Source organism: Arachis ipaensis, chromosome B6 (genome assembly GCF_059453495.1).
Source record: "Arachis ipaensis isolate K30076 ecotype BB chromosome B6, ASM5945349v1, whole genome shotgun sequence".
Classification (NCBI taxonomy): domain Eukaryota; kingdom Viridiplantae; phylum Streptophyta; class Magnoliopsida; order Fabales; family Fabaceae; genus Arachis; species Arachis ipaensis.
This window is the reverse complement of record NC_142441.1, coordinates 150,365,668-150,387,983: the sequence shown is the minus strand read 5'-3', so window position 1 is coordinate 150,387,983 and position 22,316 is coordinate 150,365,668. Positions and strand designations below refer to the sequence as shown.

The window sequence follows — 22,316 nt, the reverse complement described above, 5'->3', positions numbered from 1 at the left end:
GCATTTGTACCTAACCAATGCAATTTCAACTCAACAAGATTTACCTGTACAAATGAGCACCGGTGGAACTTGACACAAAATTTTGGGGCCATATAGAAGATAATTGTCAAAATATTTTTGATATGGACTCCATTTAAGATAAGCTCGTCTAATCTCATCTCTCCGGTTTGAGTGATATTGTCAAATTTAAAGCCGTTTTTCAGGGTCTCGTTCCAAAAAATTAAGGTCAAACTCATCAGATGTAATTTTTTGAACTTTTGAAGGTTGTATCTCACTTTTTTCGTAATTCATTAAAGTAGAAGAACTATGTACAGGTGTTTATATTGTAAAAATTAATAAATTATATGTTCTCCTTCTTAAATATTAACCTTCCTCTTAAAAAATCATCAATTATTTGATTTTTCATTATTATTTTATATAAAAATTTGAATATATATCCTGTAGAATATGTAAAGAAGAAGTTAGAAAGACAAATATTAAAATTTATAATATTTATTGAATTTTTTTATCAATTTATACAAATACAATAATATTAATACTTATTAAATATTCTATTATTTTTTATCATATAAAAAATTAAATTAAATAAATAGTAAAATATAAAATAATATTAAATTAAATAAATATCTAATTTTTTATATTTGAACTTAAAGGTAGAAAGAGTGTTGCTTATTGAATTTATTGAGTACTTTAAGTCATAATAAAGTATTTAAATCAATTGAATTATTTTTTATCTTTTGAAAAAATACTACTAATTTTTTTATAAAAAGTTTGGGGGGTCGATGGCCCTCCTTGTCTGAATTAAGCTCCGCCACTGCAAATTAGGGCACAAAAATAACGATGCAATAATAATGTTGAAGTAAATAATAACTGTGAAAGCTTGGCATACCTACCTATTTTAGTTGACTTGATACTATAAAGCCATTAGAAGATTAGATGCTGTTTTTGTTGGTCCCTAAAATGAAATCGTGTTCAAACTTCATTCTACCTAACACTATAAAGCCACGTATATATGGTGCATATATTTAATTTTTTCTATATTTATTAATTAAAAAGAAAATTACATTACTATTTTAACACTTGTGTTCCATTATAAACAACTTTTTATGAGTAAAGAAGTATCTTGAATTCGGTATAGAACTAATACAGCAATAATAAAATTTGAACTTTCTTATTATTCGTAACAGGGATTTGCCATGTTCTAAATCTCTAATAAAAGGATCTCCTATTCAAATTCATGTCCAGGATATAAGACAATGTAATATTTTTTGCTCCAAATTAAATGTTTTGAATCTTTCTGTTCTGAACAATATTTGAATGACCATATGCGAATTAAGCATGAACAGTCTCAAAAACTCCCTCAACACGTTGAAGCTCTCCTCAGAATAATAATGCAGCCACCTCCTAATTAGTATTTATTATGTACTCTACAACATTATTTACTCAATGAATATTATTAGATTATTATAGATGTTATGATTTAATTTGAGTAATGAGTAAGATTTTACCTATGGCTGCGTTTGGTTTATGTGTAGTTTGAGACATAGACATAAATATATAGATATTGAAGACATAAACGCAGTGATACACATATTTTTTTAATTTGTTTAATAAGTAAGCACAAGACACAACACTAAATTAACTCTTTATAAAATGTCAATATTGTCCTTATCACAAAATATCACTACCACCATCACCATTTTTTCTCTGCTACTGTTTAAACAACCACCTCCACCTTTTTACTACCATTAACAACTCTTGAACTAATAAAAGAAATTAATCAAATAAAATAACCTAAGATATTTAACAAATGGTCCTAACCAGCCTCCAATAAAATACAATTTGTTTTTAAAAAAGCAAAAAACACTCCATCAACAAACAATCTTAACCATTTGCCTCCAACAACACCAAGGTCTATCTTCCATCTTCAGTTTAAAGATTTACCAGCAAAGTCAGTAGCCATTGTTGTAACTTTGATTTCAAAAATGATGAAACTCTTGAATAAGAGAGAGAAAGGCGGAAACAAATTGAAAAAAGGAGAAGAAGAATGACAGATCTGAAAGTTAACGGCATTAAAGACGATTATAGATGCGATATAGAACAGTAACAATGGCGAATTTGGGCATAAACAAAGGTAAATACAACAAGAAGTAGAAGAGACAGAGGAATAAGTGAAGAAGAAGAAGAATAAAAAAAGAGATTAGGGGAATAGACAAAAATGAAGAGGAGGAAGAGAAAAATATGTAGCTATCTTGGAAGAGAAATAGACTATGATGAAGAAAAAGAGAAAGATAGAGGTGAGGAGATGGAGGAGTTCAGGTTCACTGAAAAAGATGAAGTGGGAGGAGATGAAGTAAGAAGGAGGGTAGTGTTAAGAATTTTATAAAATTAATAAGGGTGAAATTGTCCAAAAAAATGATATAATTTGTGTCTACCCTTAAAAATTCGTGTCTCACCATTTGGAAGAGACACAAAATACACGTATTCCATGTACTCTTGTGTGTAACCGTGTCTCTCACTTTTTTGTGTCTCATACAACAAACACTGGACGTGTGTCACCGTGTCCATGTCTCTGATGGACATGGACATCAACCAAACGAGCCGTCAAGGAACTGTGGAATCACGGGTAGGAGGAAAAGTATAGATGTCACTGTTAAACATCTATTCTTAATATATAAAAGTAGGAACATAGGTTTACCCATATTGCTTCTAAGTTAATTCTCTTCTTCTACTAACGCCATGTCAGCACCAACGCTTACTTGGTAAAATTTTAGAATTCACTACTCAAATCTTGCCAAATCAACTTTTATTTTCACATAAAAAAAAAACAACTAAAAAACACAATAAAAACTAACAAATTAACTTTTTTCAAATCAATCCTTATTTCTAAAACAACAAAAATACAAATTAACATTCACCCCAATAAAAAGCTCTCAAAACCAAAGAGCTTATTACTTTTCTCAAATCCTCACCCTCTTAGCACCTCTCCGTGCTAAGATCTTATTTCCTCCATCCTCTTCCGGTCCTATTCTATTTCCTCCATCCTCTTCTAGTCCCATGAGCCATTGTTTTTTCCTCAAAACAAATTGTACATCGCGATGTTCATCTCCGGCGGAGCTGCATTGCATAAATTGCAGAAACCAGGGCAAACTCCATTTCTCTTCTTGTGGTTTCCCTGCCAGAGCTCGATTTTGGGTCTCAGACCAACATCATCATTCGGCGCCACCAACGTAGGAAATTTGTCCCAGATATCTTCATAAAGATTTTCAACTTTGCCGTTTACTCTTCTCATTATTTAATATCATTTTCAATAGCCCTATTTATTTGTTATAAATAATAACATTTTAATTGTGAACTCATTGCAAGTAGCATAAGTTTATGTATTCCTCATTTGTAAATGGTTCTGTCCAACTGTCACGACCCAAAATGAGCCATGACTGGCGCTCAGGAAAATAATCCTATAGAAAGCCTAACATAGTCAAATATAAGTTCAATAAGCAAGTACAAATATTTTACAAGTTCTAAAATAAATAGTTATATATTTTTAACAAAAAATTAAAATAACTAAGAATGGTTGGTCCTGCCTGTGACATATGGAGCATATACTTCTAGGAATTCGACAAAGAATAGGTACTCATTGCAGACTGTTATTCTTGAATAGAAAGTCTCACACAGTCAAATATTTGTTCCTGAAAAATATTTTTAGAAAAACGGGATTAGTTTTACAACTCAGTGACCAAACAATACATCTATAATCAACATGAGACTATACAAATATTATCATTAAAGTAATTTTAATTAGAAAGTAATAGTTGATAATAATAAGTGAATCAATAAGGGAGTTATCATACAGAAATCAAATCAAAAGTCCACACTTGGGCGGCTCCACCTCTATAGGTAGCCCTTTCCTCTTGTGTGTCCTAACAGAATAACAAATCTAACGTGTGGCCTACACGTTAGGCTAGCAACCCCCCTGCTAGCTGGAGTCTGAGTTAGATGTATCTAAGTTAACGTCATAACCGCCGTTAACTACGGTTTTCTAATACGAGCCTCCCAAACCAATTCAAAACATATAATTTCAAATACAACAAATATTTGATCTTTCAAATATATAAGGTATCGAATCGAATCGAATCAAATCAAATCAAATCAGATAATACTTTTTCATCAGAAATCTTTTCTCAATCATACTTTTTCAACCATAAGAGATTTCAAATATATTTCACAGTTTTTAGAGTGAGTATCAACAAATACTTCAATGCTTCAAAAACAAATATTCAAATAAAATCAAACATTTTAGAATAATGCAAAAACTTCATCAAAAATATATATAGTCTCATGTATAGTTCCAAAAGTATAAACTTCATAAAAATGAGTTATTTAATTCTAATAAATCAATTATTTTAATCAATTCAAAACCGTTCAAAGCAAATATAGCTATAATTCAAAGATCATAATTAATATATATATATATATCAAAATAATTATAGATGCACAATCAAACAATCATAAATGTAAAGCCTACTCACAACGTAGTCCCTAGGAACCGAAGATACCAAACCCAGAGTGCCAAATTCAAGGTAAGGAGGATTGAAGTGGAATGGAACGAATGAGCGTAGAATTTGAACCAGAGTAGTGACAAGATAGAGCTGGCTATAGTTCTCGATTGTTAAAACTATAATCCAAACGCGCCGACGGAACCTTTTGTAATAGCTCAAAAAAAAATTTGTGGGCCACTCTTCCTTTACTTTTTCCCTAACCCTAATCACACAAAAACACTCTCTCAACCCTCAGTCCCTCACTAGCCGTTGAGCTCCCACCCCCGCTCCTCCCACACCCTCTTCGTAGAAACACACACTCACGGACGCACTCCCCTCGCTCACCCTCACGACGTCGCTCATCCCCACACACACGCACCTACACTGACGCGGAGAAGAGAGGGAGGTCGCTGCTGCCATTCATGCCCATCGTTGCCAACTGCGCCGTCGCGGAGGAGCGTCTCTGTCGTCGCGAGCTGCAACCGCCGCCATTGAAGCCACCCTCACCGTCGTCCTTGAGCGCCAGTGAGAGGGAGAGCTCGAGGAAGAGAGGAACGCTGTCCCGCCATGCACCGTCGTCACTGGAGCTGCACCGCCGCCGAAGGCCCGCCGCCGTCCGTGGAGAGTCGTCGCCGTCTAGGTCGCTGCCGGAGGAAGAGAGCTTGCACAAGGGGTTGCTGGAGTGGCTCGCTGCTGCCGCAAGAGCCACTGCACCTCTGGCCGCTGGAAAGTCACATTGAGGTCGCCGTTCTTCTGCCGCCGCCGCTGTCGGGGTTTCTGGTCAATGGGTATGGCGCTGTTGTTGCCGGAACCACCACCGGTGCTGCCGCTACTTGTTTCCCTTAAGTCCGAGTCGTTGTAGTTGCTAAGAAAGTGATTTGGAGCTGAGGTTGTGGCTGCCGCAATTTCGGGTTGAGAGGAAAGGTTCCGTCGGCGCGTTTGGATTATAGTTTTAACAATCGAGAACTATAGCCAACTCTATCTTGTCGCTACTCTGGTTCAAATTCTACGCTCATTCGTTCCATTCCACTTCAATCCTCCTTACCTTGAATTTGGCACTCTGGGTTTGGTATCCTCGGTCCCTAGGGACTACGTTGTGAGTAGGCTTTACATTTATGATTGTTTGATTGTGCATCTACAATTATTTTGATATATATATATATATATATATATATATATATATATATATATATATATATATTATGATCTTTGAATAACTATCTGGGATGGACTAATGCTTTTGGAAATTTAACTTCTCTTGTTAGCCTTGATTTGTCATCCAATCAGATTGAAGGAGCAATCCCAACTCTTTTGGGAAATTTTACTTCTTTGGCTAGTCTAGATATTTCAGATAATCAGCTTGAAGGGGAAATTCCAACCTTTTTGGAAAATTTGACTTCTTTGGTCAGTCTTGATATATCAGGTAATCAATTTGAAGGAGTGATTCCAACCTCTTTTAAAAAGTTATGCAACTTGAGAGACTTGTCTTTCTCAAATCTCAAATGCAATCAACAATTTAATGAAATCTTAGACATTCTCACCAACTCAAGAGTCTTGTGGCTTTCAGTTCTCAAATCTCAGGTCATCTCTCAAATCAACTTGGAATGTTCAAAAATCTTGAAAAACTTGATCTCTCTAACAACTCGATCGTTGGAGAAATTCCTCAATCATTAGCAGAGCTTTCATCGTTAAAACATGCTGAATTCTCCAGAAATCAACTTAGTGGAAATCCATTTAAAATCCTTGGACCACTTCCCAAGTTGACTTTTCTTGCCATAGATGACAATTTATTTCAAGGAATCGTACATGAAGATGACCTTGAGAATTTCCTGCATTGGGGGTGCTTTCAGCATCAGCTAACAATTTAGCTTTAAAAGTGAACCCCAGTTGGAAACCAAAATTTCAACTGAAGATTTTGCTGATGAGCTCGTGGAAGTTAGGTCCATGCTTTCCATCATGGATTCAGTCACAAAAGAATCTTGAATATTTGGATATGTCTAACGTAGGGATATCTGATTCCATTCCCACAGGGTTTTGGGAAACAAGTAGTTCTTCTTATTTGAACTTCTCTCACAATCATATCCATGGCAAGCTCCCAAAAGCATTAAAGGTTCAAGAATTTTTCCAGATAGTTGATCTTAGCTCAAATCATCTTTATGGAAATTTACCTTGTGTGGGTGCTAATGTGATTTGGCTAGATCTGTCACATAATTCATTTTCTGGGACAATAACAGATTTTCTTTGTCAAAAATCTGACAATCCAAATTGGTTACAAGTTCTCAAGCTTGCATCAAACAACTTATCAGGAAGAATTCCCAACTGTTGGAGAATGTGGCCAGAACTAGTGGAAGTCAACTTAGAAAGCAACTGTTTTATTGGAAGCTTACCTTCTTCCATGGGCTCCTTATCAAACCTACAACAATTGCGTATACGCAATAACACACTCTCTGGAAAATTTCCTGCCAGTTTAAAGAGAAACAGGAAATTGATATCATTGGATCTTGGAGAGAATAATCTCACAGGAGATATTCCAGCATGGGTTGGAGAAAGGCTAACAAATTTAAAATTTCTTCGGCTTCGATCCAACCATCTTTCAGGAAACATTCCCAACACAATATGTGGTATGGAGTCTCTCCAGGATTTGGACCTTGCAAGAAACAAATTGTCAGGCAATATTCCAAATTGTTTGAACCACTTGAGTGCCATGATAAATAAAGTGGGTGAAATTAGCGAAACTCTATCCAGTGTCTTCATGAATAATGCTATCATTAGCATGGTCCTGTGGGTGAAAGGTGTTAGAGAATCATTAGCATTAATTAGGATCAATTAGTATCGTCTATATTTATGTAGTATATCTGTATATTAATTATAGGATTCTATGCTTTTATTACTCTGATTCATTTAGCACCTATAAATACCTCTTGTATAGTGTACTTTTGAGCACAACTTAATAATACACTTTTCACATCATTCTCTCAGTCTCTTGTTTCTAACATGGTATCAAGAGTTTAGGTTTTTCCCATGAAAATTAGTTCATAGTCCTTTTTTTTTTTTTTTTCCTCTTCCGGCAGTGTTCTTTGGTCTCTCTTTTGCTCCCTTTTCAGACGCTTTGGTTCGTCACCGCCCTTACCACTGCCTTTGTCTCGTCTTTGCGAGTTCAACGAGTCCAGCCTCGTCACCGGAAACCACCGCACGCGCCGCCACCCTCCGTCTGAAGTTCGCCGTTCGTCTGTCTCCGGGCAGTACTTTGTGCTCCGTTTTCAACCCTTTCCTGACGTTTAGGTTCCTCACCGCCGCCACCGTCGCCTTCAACTCGTTGCAACGTTTTCAGCGCCACCGGAATCATCGCCAGACTCGGCCGGACGCGCCGCCACGCGCCACTTGAAGTAGGCTGTCCGGTTGCAGGTGTTCTTCTTCCAGAAGCATTCGTCGCCGTTGGATCAGCGCTCCAGATCAACGGCTCAGCAACGCCCACGTGTCAGCCAGACGAGAGACGGACCGCATCCGATCCACGCGCCCGACCCGACCCGGTTCTCTGACCCTCGCGCCCAGTAAGCCGCTGACGTGTCTTGCCTCTCCAATCACCCCGTGCCACGTGTCATTACTTGCTGACGTGGCTGCTGGCGTGGCGCTGACGTGGCAGACAAGTGGGACCCTCCCTAAGGTTTTTTGGTGAGCTCTTTCCGATTTTGCCATCCGTTTCCTCATTTTCTGCTCCGAAATTGCAGTTTTTCTCTCCTCTCCTTGTTCTCTATGACTACTTTTATGGAACAGTCAGATGTTTTTGCTGCCACAGACAGAAAGGGGGTCTTCTGTCGCAACTGTAACCATTTTGGGCACCCGTTCTCCAGCTGTCCCTCTGTTGAATGTCGCACATGCCACCAGAAAGGGCATATTAGCTACCATTGTTCACAGTTGTTCTGCCGTTATTGCAAGCTCTCGGGACATTTGCTTACTACCTGTCCTACTCGTCCACCACGTCCTGCGCCTGCTTCTGCTGTTGCCGCTACTACTGAACCTACCACTGTCTCTCTATCTGATATTGCATCTCTTCTACAGCGTCTTCTCTCTGTTTCTGGTAATACCCCTGCTGCTTTATCGAGCCCTCCAGGTACTTCTAAATGGTACTTTGACTCGGGTTGCTTTAATCACATGTCTCCGTTGCGTAATATTTTCTCGTCTATGTCTGCAACTACAAATGGACCTTCTGTCAATACTGCAAATGGCTCCCTCTTGCATGCAACACACAAGGGTTCTATATCTCAGTCATCTCTTAATCTTCCTGATACTTACTACATTCCCAAATTAAACTTCAATCTTATTTCTGTTGGTCAACTTGTTGATCTGGGTTTTGACGTCACCTTTTCTGTTTCTGGTTGTCGTGTACAGGATCCTCGGACGGGACAGATCATCGGGACTGGACGTAAGGTCGGAAGGTTGTTTGAACTCGAAAGTCTTCATATTCCTCCTATACCAAATCTCTGTGCTGCTTCTTCTCCCTCTACCCTTCACTTATGGCATCAACGTCTTGCCCACACCTCCTTAGGAAAACTGCGTCCTCTTGTATCTCAGGGTGTTTTAGGTCAGGTTCCGAATGAATCTTTTGATTGCATTTCTTGCCAAACTGCCAAACAACCTGCTTTATCTTTTCACAATAATTCATCCCTTGCTTGCTCTCTTTTTGATCTCATTCACTCTGATGTTTGGGGCCCCGCTCCCACTGCCTCTATGGGCGGAGCTCGATACTTTGTTGTTTTCATTGATGATTATTCCCGTTTTACTTGGGTTTATTTGATGACTAATCGCCATGAGTTACCTCAGATCTATATCAACTTTGCTACTATGATTAAAACTCAGTTTTCCAAAGCCATTAAGGTTTTCCGACGTGATAATGCTATGGAATACCGTGATTCCAAACTCTTAGCCTTTCTTGCAGAACAGGGTACTCTGTCTGAGTTTTCTTGTCCTGGTACGTCTCAACAAAATGGTAGAGCTGAACGCAAACACCGTCACATTCTTGACTTCGTCCGTGCAATGCTCCTTTCCTCTTCGTGTCCTGAGCGTACTTGGGGTGAAGCTGTTCTTACTGCTGTTCATGTTATCAATAGACTCCCTTCTTCTGTTCTTGGTAATGTTACTCCCTTTGAGCGTCTTTATCATACCCCCCCAGATTACAGTTCTCTTCGAGTTTTCGGTTGTGTATGTTTTGTTCTTCTTCAGCCTCATGAACATAGTAAACTTGAACCTCGGGCTCGTATGTGTTGTTTTCTTGGTTATGGCACTGAACATAAGGGTTATCGTTGTTGGGATCCTCTTTCTAAACGTATTCGTATATCTCGTCATGTTGTCTTTTGGGAGCACCATATGTTTTCTCGGTTCTCATCCTTTGAGTCGATTCCTACTACTCAGTCACCTTTGTTTACTAACCCCAATATTGATCTTTTTCCTAGTGATGATTCTACAGGTTCTATCTCGAGTGACCCTCCACAGCCTCCTGTTCCTCCGCCTTCTCCATCTCCCGATGATTCCAGACCGGACGATGATCCTGCCCCTACCGTCATGCCTCCTCCTCCCGCTCGTTCTTCTAGGGTAAGGAATCCACCTCCTCATCTTCTTGATTATCATTGCTTTTCTACTATTCTTCATCAACATGAACCTAAGACATTCAGAGAAGCCTCCTCCAACCCAAATTGGCAACAAGCAATGCAAGAAGAATTACAGGCACTTGAAAAAGCACACACTTGGGATCTGGTTGATCCTCCTTCTGATCAGGAAGTTGTGGGCAGTAGATGGGTATACAAGATCAAGACTCGCTCTGATGGCTCTATTGACCGTTATAAGGCCCGCTTGGTTGCTCAAGGTTGTACGCAAGAGTATGGTATTGATTATGAAGAGACTTTTGCCCCTGTCGCTCGCCTTACGTCTGTTCGAGCTCTTCTTGCCATTGCCGCGGTTAAAAAATGGTCTCTCAGTCAGATGGATGTGAAGAATGCATTTCTTAATGGGGATTTGAAAAAGACAGTCTATATGAAACCACCTCCGGGATATCCTTGTCCTTCTGATAAGGTTTGTCTCCTTCGCAAGGCACTTTATGGACTTAAGCAAGCTCCTCGTGAATGGTTTGACAAGTTCAGCACTACCATATGCAGTCTTGGTTTTACTTCTAGCCCTCATGAGAATGCGCTCTTCATTCGTAAAAGCGAACGTGGAGTTGTTCTTCTACTTTTGTATGTTGATGACATGATAATCACTGGGGATGATGTTGATGGTATCTCTGCTCTCAAGGCCTCACTTCACCGTACCTTTGAGATGAAAGATCTTGGTTCTCTCAGCTATTTTCTTGGTCTCGAGGTCATCTCCACCGATGATGGCATCTATCTCTCTCAGGCTAAGTATGCTTCAGATCTTCTTGCTCGTGCTGGGATTACAGATAGTCGCACTGAGTCTACTCCTCTTGAGCCTAATGTTCGCTTTACCCCTATGGATGGCACTGTTTTGGGTAATCCGACTCTCTATCGACAGTTAGTTGGCGGTCTGGTCTACTTGACTGTCACCCGTCCAGACATCGCCTATCCGGTTCATGTACTTAGCCAGTTCTTGTCAGCTCCTCGTACTACTCACTATGCGGCAGCTCTGCGCATTCTTCGCTACATCAAAGGCACTCTCTTTCATGGTCTTTATTTTTCTGCCCATTCCTCTTTATCTCTTCAGGCTTACTCTGATGCTGATTGGGCTGGTGATCCCACTGATTGTCGTTCTACTACTGGTTACTGTTTGTTTCTTGGCGACGCTCTTATTTCTTGGCGTGCTAAGAAGCAAACGTTCACTGCTCGCTCAAGCACATAAGCTGAGTACCGTGCCCTCGCTGACACCACTGCTGAAGTTGTCTCGGTTCGTTGGCTTCTCGAAGATTTGGGTGCTCCTCAGTCGTCCCCTACTGATGTTTTTTGTGATAATCGCAGTGCTATTCAGATCGCCCATAATGATGTCTTTCATGAACGCACCAAACACATTGAGCTTGATTGTCACTTTGTTCGGCAACGTATCCTTATTGATGCTATTCGTCTCATTGCTGTTGGAACACTAGATCAGACTGCTGATATCTTCACGAAAGCTCATCACCCGACTCGTTTCCGGACTTTGTTATCCAAACTCAAGTTGGTATCCTTAGCTCCCACTTGAGTTTGAGGGGGGATGTTAGAGAATCATTAGCATTAATTAGGATCAATTAGTATCGTCTATATTTATGTAGTATATCTGTATATTAATTATAGGATTCTATGCTTTTATTACTCTGATTCATTTAGCACCTATAAATACCTCTTGTATATTGTACTTTTGAGCACAACTTAATAATACACTTTTCACATCATTCTCTCAGTCTCTTGTTTCTAACAAAAGGAATGGATATTGAGTACAGCAGTATTCTCGGCTTAGTGAAAAACATTGATCTTTCAGCCAATAAATTGTCGGGAGGAATACCAATGGAAATCACAGACTTGTCTGGTTTGGTTTATTTGAACTTGTCCAAGAATGATATAACTGGTCACATCCCTCAAAGTATTGGCAATATGGAGTCATTGGAATCCATTGATTTCTCTGGCAACCAACTCACAGGGGATATCCCTCAGAGTATTACAAACTTGAGCTTTCTCAACAAGCTCGACTTGTCCTACAATCACTTGGAGGGTCAAATCCCAACAGGCACTCAATTGCAAACCTTTGAAGCATCCAGTTTTGTCGGCAACAATCTCTGTGGTCCACCATTGCAGCTCAGCTGTACAGTTCCTGATGATGATGCAAATGACAGTAATGAGAAAGAGAGAAAGAAGCACAATGGAGTGAATTGGTTCTTTGTGTTTATGGCTTTTGGATTTATTGTGGGATTCTGGGGATTTGTTGGTCCATTGTTCATATTCAAATCATGGAGGTATGCCTATTTCCGTTTTCTTGATGACATGGGCTACAAACTTCAATCATGTTTGGGAATTTTAAGTTTGTAATTAGTTTCTTTTGTGATGTATTCTTGTTTTATGTGTGCTGTAAGAAATAAAAATCCATATGTACTTGTCCCGCTTGTTTAAAAGTCTATTCAATAAAAATCAATGTTTCTCTTCTTTTTCTTCTAATTGATGCTTATTAGTGCCGCGTGAAGCTATGATATAGCAGAGAAAAAACAGAGAAAAAAGTATCAGAGTTTGAAGCTGTCCTCAAGAATAATCCTAATTAGTATTTATTATGTAGTCTACAACATTATTTACTCAATGAATATTATTAGATTATTATAGATGTTATGATTTAATTTTAGTAAGACTTTACCTATGGTATATATTTTTTTCATTTCTTTAGGATATTATCTCAAGGAACTGCGGAATCACGGGTAGGTGGAAAAATATAGATGTCACTGTTAAACATTCATGTAATTCGTTGTGTCGAACAATGTATCATTTTTCATGTTTATATAATGTGAATTTGAAATTTACCAAAATGAGGAAGAATGATGAATATCATGAAGATGCTGAGTTGCATCAATTATGGTTAGTTCACTGGTTCTTCCATAATATAAGTTTACAACATCACACGCTTTGGCTTTGAAATTCTTGATTTTAATCATCAATTCACATGGAATAAGGACTTGTAATAAAATAATCCAAAAGAAAGAAGAAAGAAAGCAACATAGAATAATTAATAGAAAAAGAAAACGAGCGAAGACCAAGACTTTAAAGTTATAATACAGGAAGAGTTATATAGTAGACATATAATACATGTGTAGATAACACGTCGACTTTTTCTGATGAGGTAACTAATTTTCTTTTCTTTTTTAGTTATATACTTTTAAATAAAGAATATTTTTTTTAAATTAGAATTTAAAAATAATCTCTAAATGAGTATGAAAAAATTATGTCATTTAAACTATAGTTCGTTGGCAAAATAAAAAATATTTCACAACCAATAACATTGACACATAAATTTTATTTCAAAAATGTTGGTAATAATAATCAAGGCTTCATTAGATATATACTTACGAAATATAGACATTTTACTGAATAAAATGTGTCCACGTGTTACATATTTTGGACACGCCGTGTCTTAATAAAAATCAAATTTTCATTAGATATATTTGGACACAGTTAAATACTATTACGTATTAGTATGTTTAATTTTATTTTTAACATATATTTTTTAAATAAGTTTAAAAATAATATATATTTTTATTTATTAAAACAAAAATATTTTGGATACTTTATAGGGTTAACTACAAAAAATGTCTCTAAATTATTTAAATGGAGACAAAAATACACTCGAATTTTACTATCGACAAAAATATTTTCAAATAATTCAAAAACACAACAAAAATACCCAACAGTAAATATATATTTTCAAAAAGTACCTTAGAGATTGAATTTTAATGCAATTTTTTACAAGTATAATTATAAAAAAAAGATATTATTATGTTTAAAATTTGGTGATTTTTTGTTAAGTATATATATTTTAATAATATTTTTATTAACAACCAATAATATTTTTAAAAAATCACAAAACAATATATACTTAACAAAAAATCATCAAATTTTAACATTAATAATCTTACTTTTTTAATTATACTTACAAAAAATCGCATCAAAGTTCAATCTCTAATGTATTTTTTGAAAAATACATATTTAATGTTAGTTTTGTTTTGCAAGATTATCTAACATTAAATATGTATTTTCAAAAAATACCTTAAAGATTGAATTTTGATACAAATTTTTACAAACATAATTTTAAAAAAATGAGATATTATTACTCTTAAAATTTGGTGATTTTTTGTTAAGTATATTTGTTTTTTGTAATTTTTTTGTTAATAACTAAAAATACTTTTAAAAAATCACAAAAAAATATATACTTAAAAAAATTACCAAATTTTAAAAATAATAATATCTCATTTTTTTAATTATACCTGCAAAAAATCACATCAAAATTCAATCTCAAATATTTTTTAAAAATATATATTTACTAGTGGACATTTTTGTCGCATTTTTAAATTATTTAAAGGCATTTTTGTCGATAGTAAAATTCGGATACATTTTTGTCAACATTTGAATAATTTTGGGGCGTTTTTTGTGGTTAACCCTATTTTATATAATTAAAAAAAGACATTAAAAATAGTTAAAAATTTATTTTATATTTTAATATTAATAAAATATCAAAATATCATTATAATTTATCTAAAAAATACTTTATTTTTTATATATATGTTGTATCTATGTATCTTATAATATTTTAAACAAAAATGCTACTTATATATTAAAATTAGCTAATAAAATCAGCTATCAATATATTTGTGTATTAATAAGTGTGTGGTTTAATTTATTTTCAATGTGTATTTATATTTCAGCATATATTTTATACTAGTGGCTAATTTTAGTGTACACGTAATGTAATTCTATTTTAAAATTCGTGTGTTTGCTGTGCCGTGTCGTGTCGCATGTTTGTGTATAGTAGATACATATATATACATGACATTTGGCACAGGTAAAATTGTGATTACTTTTAACTTAATTTTCTAAACACTAATTATGATTAATCCACGTTGGTAATTTTTAATTTTTTATTAAAAATTCAAGAGCATAATGGTTATTTTATCTGGTTATTTTAGCAACTCTATCTTCTCCTTCCTTTGATCTTTGATCTTTGATCCAAAAAGTGTTTCAGTTGAAGCAGAGAAGAGATTGGAATAGGAACTAACATGGCCACTGATTGGTTGGCCAAGGAAGGGGCTCATGATAGTGCAAAGGAGGTAGTGTGGTTGGAGCCTTTCAAAAGTCTTGTTAATATTTTATTCTTTGCCGTTGCTAACGAATTATAATTTAACTGGTATAGTTTTCACATTTTTTTTATAAATTTTGAATGTCTCACTCTTAATTTAAAAAAAAAAATTTTGTGTGTCACTATCATCCTTACTCTCGCCACCATTTGAATCATTTCTGACTTGAATGTCGAAGTATCATTGCAGGTGGCACCCCCACTCCATATCAATTCGGGAGATCGTTTACCCCGACGTCTGACTCACCAGGCGCAGATCCAGGCTAATTCCCACCGTTTTCCAGGAAGAGCATTTTCGACTCGTCTGGCATACGAAGATGTTTAACAAAAAATAAGAAGACGTATGTGTGTATTTGAAAGAAGAAGAAGCTCATGGGATGGCGGTCTTTTAATGAGATTGATAGATAATACATATAATTCGTAGTTGTCCCATTCTTACTAAGTTGTCAAGAGTCGAGACATTATTATGGTTGAGTGGTTCTTCCATAATAAGTTTCCAACTTCACACGGTTTGGCTTTGGAATTCTTGATGTTAATCATTCATTCACAGGGAATAAGGACTTATAATAAAATCTGAAAGAAAAGAAAGATAAATTATTAAAAACATCCAAATGGGAATAGAAAACGGAGTTGAAGGTGGAGCATTTGGAATTAAAATGAGTCTACACTCTACAGGCATTATAAATAGGAGAAAGGAGTTGAAGGTGGAAACACGTAGAAATGCAAACATGTCTCCAAAGACAAACACTTACACTGGCATGGTTGTGCTTATCTTTGTTCACCTTTATTGCATGACGTTGCTAACGTCCTCTCAGTCTGAGTTGATTGAGTGCATTCCAAGTGAGCGCGAAGCACTTCTAAGATTCAAACATCATCTTACTGACCCTACAAACAGGCTGTCTTCTTGGAATGCTTCCAATTCCAACTGCTGCCATTGGGATTATGTTGTTTGTAGTCATCTAACTTTCCACATCCTTCAGCTTCACCTCAACACTTCAGATTATGATGAATATGCCTTTGACTTCGTCGCTTACGAGAGGTCCAGGTTTAGTGGAGCGATAAATGATTCTCTTGTTGAATTGAAACATCTGAATTACTTGGACTTGAGCCGCAATAGTTTTCGAGGTATGCAAATTCCTACTTTTCTTTTTCGAATCACCTCCTTAACTCACCTTAACCTCTATGATTCCGGATTTTATGGCAACATTCCTCATCAGCTTGGGAATCTCTCTAATTTGCTCTATCTTGACCTCACATATGTTGCCTATGGAAAAGTTCCACATCAAATTGGCAATCTCACCAATTTAATCGATCTTGGCCTCCCAAGTGTTTTTGGTGAATCATTGGTTGTTGAAAATGCTGATTGGCTTATGGGTCTTACCTCCCTTGAATATCTTGATTTGAGTGGTGCTAACCTATCCAAATCATTTAATTGGCTACACACTATGCAAGCTCTCCCTTCTTTGCAAGAGTTAGACTTACGTGGTTGTAGTTTGGGTGATTATAAGCAACCATCCAAACTTAACTTTTCGTCCCTGCTTTCTCTCACCATTTCTGTTGCTCCCAAGTGGATTTTTCAGTTGAACAAACTTGCTTCTCTTAAATGTTATTCAAACTGTTACTCTAATGATATTGATAGTCCAATTCCTGATGGTATTCAAAACCTTACCATGCTTGAAAATCTTGATTTGTCATCCAATTCATTCTCATCCCATATACCAGATTGGTTATACGGTCTTCATCGTCTCAAATCCTTGAAGTTAAGTGATAACTATCTGAGTGGAGCTATTTCTAATAATTTGGGGAATTTGACTTCTCTTGTTACCCTTGATTTGTCAGACAATCAGTTTGAAGGAGCAATTCCAACTCTTTTGGGGAATCTGACTTCTCTTGTTGCCCTTCATTTGTCAAACAATCAGTTTGAAGGAGGAATAGCATCCTCTTTTAGAAAGCTATGCAATTTGAGACACATCTCTTTCTCATATCTCAAATGCAATCAACAACTTTCTGAAATCTTACAAATTCTCATCCCATGTGTTTCTCATCAACTCAACACTCTTGTGGCTTCAACTTCTCAAATCTCAGGTCACCTCACCAATCAACTTGGAATGTTTCAAAATCTTGAAAAGCTTGATCTCTCCAGCAACAACATTATTGGAGAAATTCCTCAAGCGTTTGCAAAGCTTTCCTCATTAAAATTTGTCGATTTCTCCACAAATCAACTTACTGGAAATCCATTTAAAATTCTTGCATCAGCTACTAAATTGTTATCTCTTGCCATAGATGACAATTTATTCCAAGGGATTGTGCATGAAGATGACTTTGCGAATTTCACTACTTTACGTGTGCTTTCAGCATCAAGTAACAATTTCACTTTGAAAGTGCATCCCAGTTGGAAACCAAAATTTCAACTTTTTCAATTGAAAATGAGCTCGTGGAAGTTAGGTCCAAGCTTTCCATCATGGATTCGGTCACAAAATCATCTTCAATATTTGGATCTATCTAACGCAGGGATTTCTGATTCCATTCCCATTTGGTTTTGGGAAACAAGTCATCATTATTATTATTTGAACTTCTCTCACAATCATATTCATGGCAAGCTCCCAAAAGAGTTAAAGATTTTCGAATCTTATGATGGAACAGTTGATCTTAGCTCAAACAATCTTCATGGAAATTTACCCTTTGTGAGTGTGACTTTGCTTTGGCTAGATCTCTCACATAATTCATTTTATGGGTTATTAATGGATTTTCTTTGTCAAAAACCTGAAAAACCAAAATGGTTACGAATCCTCAACCTTGCATCAAACAACTTATCTGGAGAAATTCCCAACTGTTGGAGGATGTGGCCACGACTAGTGGATGTCAACTTAGAAAGCAACTATTTTATTGGAAGCTTGCCCTCTTCCATGGGATCTTTATTAGACCTACAATATTTGCGTATACATAACAACACACTCGCAGGAAAATTTCCTGTGAGTTTAAAGGAAAACAAGGAGTTGATTTTGTTGGATGTTGGAGAAAATAACCTCACAGGGAATATTCCTAGATGGGTTGGAGAAAGGTTGGTAAATTTAAAATTTCTTCAGCTGCGATCCAATAATCTTTCAGGTAACATTCCCAACGGATTATGTGATATGAAGTTTCTTCAAGTTTTGGACCTTGCACTAAATAATTTGTCAGGCAATATACCAAATTGTTTGAACTATTTGAGTGCCATGATAAATAAAACTAGTGCAAGTTCATCCATCCAGAGCGACATGATCTATGGCAGTGATACTATAAGCATGATCCTATGGGTGAAAGGAAAAGATGCTGAGTACAACAACATTCTGGGCTTAGTAAAAAACATTGATCTTTCATCTAATAAATTGTCGGGAGAAATACCAATGGAAATCACAAACCTAACCGGTCTGATTTATTTGAACTTGTCCAAGAATGAGTTGACTGGTCACATCCCTCAAAGTATTGGCAATATGGAGTTATTGGAATCCATTGATTTCTCTGGCAACCAACTCACAGGGGAGATCCCTCAAAGCATCACAAACTTGAACTTCCTGAACAAGCTAGACTTGTCCTACAATCACTTGGAGGGCAAAATCCCAACGGGCACTCAGTTGCAAAGCTTTGAAGCATCCAGTTTTGTAGGCAATAAGCTATGTGGTCCACCATTGCTGCTCAACTGTACCATGGAGAGGGAAGTTCCTGATGATGATGCTAATGACAATGAAAAAGAGAGAAAGAATCATGGAGTGAAGTGGTTGTTTGTGAGTGTGGCTTTTGGATTTATAGTGGGATTTTGGGGATTTGTGGGCCCACTGTTCATATTCAAATCATGGAGGTATGCCTATTACCGTTTCCTTGACGATGTGTGGTACAAACTTCAATCATGTATGTGACTTTATGTGATGTTTTTCTGGTGCTTGGTTTTTCCTTTGTGTGCATGTGATGAGTTTGTAATGTTTTCTTTTCTTTTCTTTTTTTTGTAATAGTGGAAATAAAAATAATATGCGCTTGTCCTGCTTAGCTTGTTTAAATGTAATCCAGTTTGTATTGTTGTCCCTATAATAATAACACTTAATGCGAGTCAGATTTGGAAAAATCCAAGTACCATCTGGAAAGATGCACTTACGATCAAGGCACTTTGAATCCCTCTTTGTCTGAGTGAATCTCTGAGTTATAGAAAATATTTTAGTTTTTTTAACAGAAAAAAAAAAGAGAACTCAACCATTTAATCCAAAATCAGCACAATGGGTATCATCTAAAGAAAGAAAAATGACATTAACCTCATAAGGATCTGTATATAAATCATATCGTTTAGCTTGAGCTATTGAAATGACTGGTATTATGTAACTGTATGAACCAGCAATAACTGTTGGCAATCTGGTTCCAAACAAAGATTGAAGAAAGGTGCTTAGCCCTGCAACAAAGAGAAGGGTCTAAATCACCCTCACCTTCTCAGCTTGCATTAGATCAAAGAACTTAGTATCATTAAATTTCAGAGTGTTTAGAAACAAAAGAATGAATCAAAGAAAGATTGAGAAAGATTGAGTGTTCATATTTAAATCATGGAGGTATGCCTATTTCCGTTTTCTTGATGACACGGGCTACAAACTTCAATCATGTTTGGGTTTTTAAGTTTGTAATTAGTTTCTTTTGTGATGTATTCTTGTTTAATGTGTGCTGTAAGAAATAAAAATTGTCCCGCTTGTTTAAAAGTCTATTCAATAAAAATCAATGTTTCTCTTCTTTTTCTTCTAATTGATGCTTATTAGTGCCGCGCAGTGGCGGAACTTGAAACAAAATTTTGAGGGGGGGCCAAATAGAAAATAATTGTCAAAATATTTTTTTATATGGACCTCATTTAAGATAAGCTCGTCTAGTCTCATCTCTCTGGTTTGGGTGATACTGCCAAATTTAAAGCCCTTTTTCAAGATCTCGTTCCAAAAAGTTAAAGTTAAAGTCATCAGATATAACTTTTTGAACTTTTGAAGGTTATATCTCACTTTCTTCGTGATTCATTAAAGTAAAAGAACTATCTACATGTGTTGATATTGTAAAAGTTATATGTTCTCCTTAAATATTAGCCTTACTCTTAAAAAATGTATCAATTCTTTGATTTTTCATTCTTATTTTATATAAAAATTTGAATATATATCCTGTAAAATATATAAAGAAGAAGTTAAAAGGATAAATATTAAAATTTATAATATTTATTGAATTTTTTTATTAATTTATACAAATACAATAATATTAATACTTATTGAATATTCTATTATTTTTTATCATATAAAAAATTAAATTAAATAAATAGTAAAATATAAAATAATATTAAATTAAATAAATAAAAGCTATCTAATTTTTTATATTTGAACCTAAAGATAGAGAGAGTGTTGTTTATTGAACTTATTAGATACTTTAAGTCATAATAAAGTATTTAAGTCAATTGAACTATTTTTTATCTTTTGAAAAAGTACTACTAAGTTTTTTATAAAAAGTTTGGGGGGGCCATGGCCACCCCTTGTCTGAACTAAGCTCCACCACTGGTGCCGCGTGAAGCTATGATATAGCAGAGAAAAAACAGAGAAGAAAGTATCAGAGTTTGAAGCTGTCCTCAAGAATAATCCTAATTAGTATTTATTATGTAGTCTACAACATTATTTACTCAATGAATATTATTAGATTATTATAGATGTTATGATTTAATTTTAGTAAGACTTTACCTATGGTATATATTTTTTCATTTCTTTAGGATATTATCTCAAGGAACTGTGGAAATCACGGGTAGGTAGAAAGATATAGATGTCACTTTTAAACATTCATATCATTCGTTGTGTCGAACAATATAATATATCATTTTCCCATAATGAGGAAGAATGATGATCAATATAATTAATGAAGATGCTGAGTTGCATGTTGCATAACAGAGAACGTATTGGGACATGGTTAGTTCACTGGTTCTTCCATAATTTAAGTTTACAACATCACACGGTTTGGCTTTGGAATTCTTGATTTTGATCGTCAATTCACATGGAATATGGACTTGTAATAAAATAATCTAAAAGAAAGGAGAAATATAGGTTAATTGATAGAAAAAGGAAAAGAAAGCGAGCGATGATCAAGACTTTTAAAGTTATAATATATGGTGGCCACTCTGATAAAGTTTTCATTTCAACTTTTTTTAAAGATGTTTTTTATTTTGTGGTTGTTATTGATTTAAAAGTGTGTCCCTAAAAGTGTTGCTTAAAGAGAAAGTGTTATCCTTTATCGTTAACTTGGCTCTGATACCAAATTTTTCGACTTTATTTTTAATTTCTTTTTCGAAATTTTTATTAACTCTTCAAATTTTACTTCGAATAAATGTATAGATTCAATTGGTGGTGCTTTATTTAAAGGATTTTGATAAATAATTTGCAAGTTCTAAAGTATTGACCATTTCTACTATTTCTCTTGTATTTGTTATATGATTATTTATTACTAGTCCTTCATGTATATTCATAATTCTGATTTTATCTTTATAATTTTTCAATCTTGTTTTAGTTTATAATATTCTTTTTTGCATGGATTATTGTATATAAAATCTTTTATCTGTTTGTCTTTTTCTTTAATATAATTTCTCAAATCCTCAAAGACTTCTTTTACTTCTACACTTTCTGTTGTTTCTAAATATCTTTTTAATTTTTCGACTTCATTCTCTATTTTTTCTTTCAACATCTTTAATTCTTTTAAGTCATAATATGGTTTTCCAAGCATTTATAAAGTTTTTAAGTTTAATTCCAACTTATTTATATTTATTCTTATTTCTATCTTTTTTATTAAAAGGTCATCAATTTCGATCTGAAGATTATTTAATTCCCTTTTATACTCCTTTATTTTTCTTTTTAATTTTCCGCCCTTTTTCTTTTTATTTTATTTTCTGGTTTTTCAACCTTCTTATGCTTCATTATTTTAGAATTTCCGCAAACTCTATCATCG

At 35.3% G+C, this 22,316-nt stretch overlaps 2 protein-coding genes across 2 annotated transcripts; both read left to right on the top strand.

Moving 5' to 3' along the window:
* Nucleotides 1-6,399: 6,399 nt before the first annotated feature.
* On the top strand, nucleotides 6,400-12,651 carry LOC107647741 (receptor-like protein EIX2). The gene is made up of 2 exons (XM_088489407.1): nucleotides 6,400-7,330; nucleotides 11,940-12,651. The coding sequence occupies exons 1-2, from the start codon at nucleotides 6,460-6,462 to the stop codon at nucleotides 12,539-12,541; spliced, it is 1,473 nt and encodes a 490-aa protein (XP_088345533.1). The 5' UTR covers nucleotides 6,400-6,459; the 3' UTR covers nucleotides 12,542-12,651.
* A 3,419-nt stretch (nucleotides 12,652-16,070) lies between these two features.
* LOC107624839 (receptor-like protein EIX2) lies at nucleotides 16,071-19,398 on the top strand. Its single transcript, XM_016327304.3, has one exon. It carries the CDS (start codon nucleotides 16,073-16,075, stop codon nucleotides 19,238-19,240), a length of 3,168 nt encoding a protein of 1,055 aa, XP_016182790.2. The 5' UTR covers nucleotides 16,071-16,072; the 3' UTR covers nucleotides 19,241-19,398.
* The last annotated feature ends 2,918 nt before the right edge of the window (nucleotides 19,399-22,316 follow it).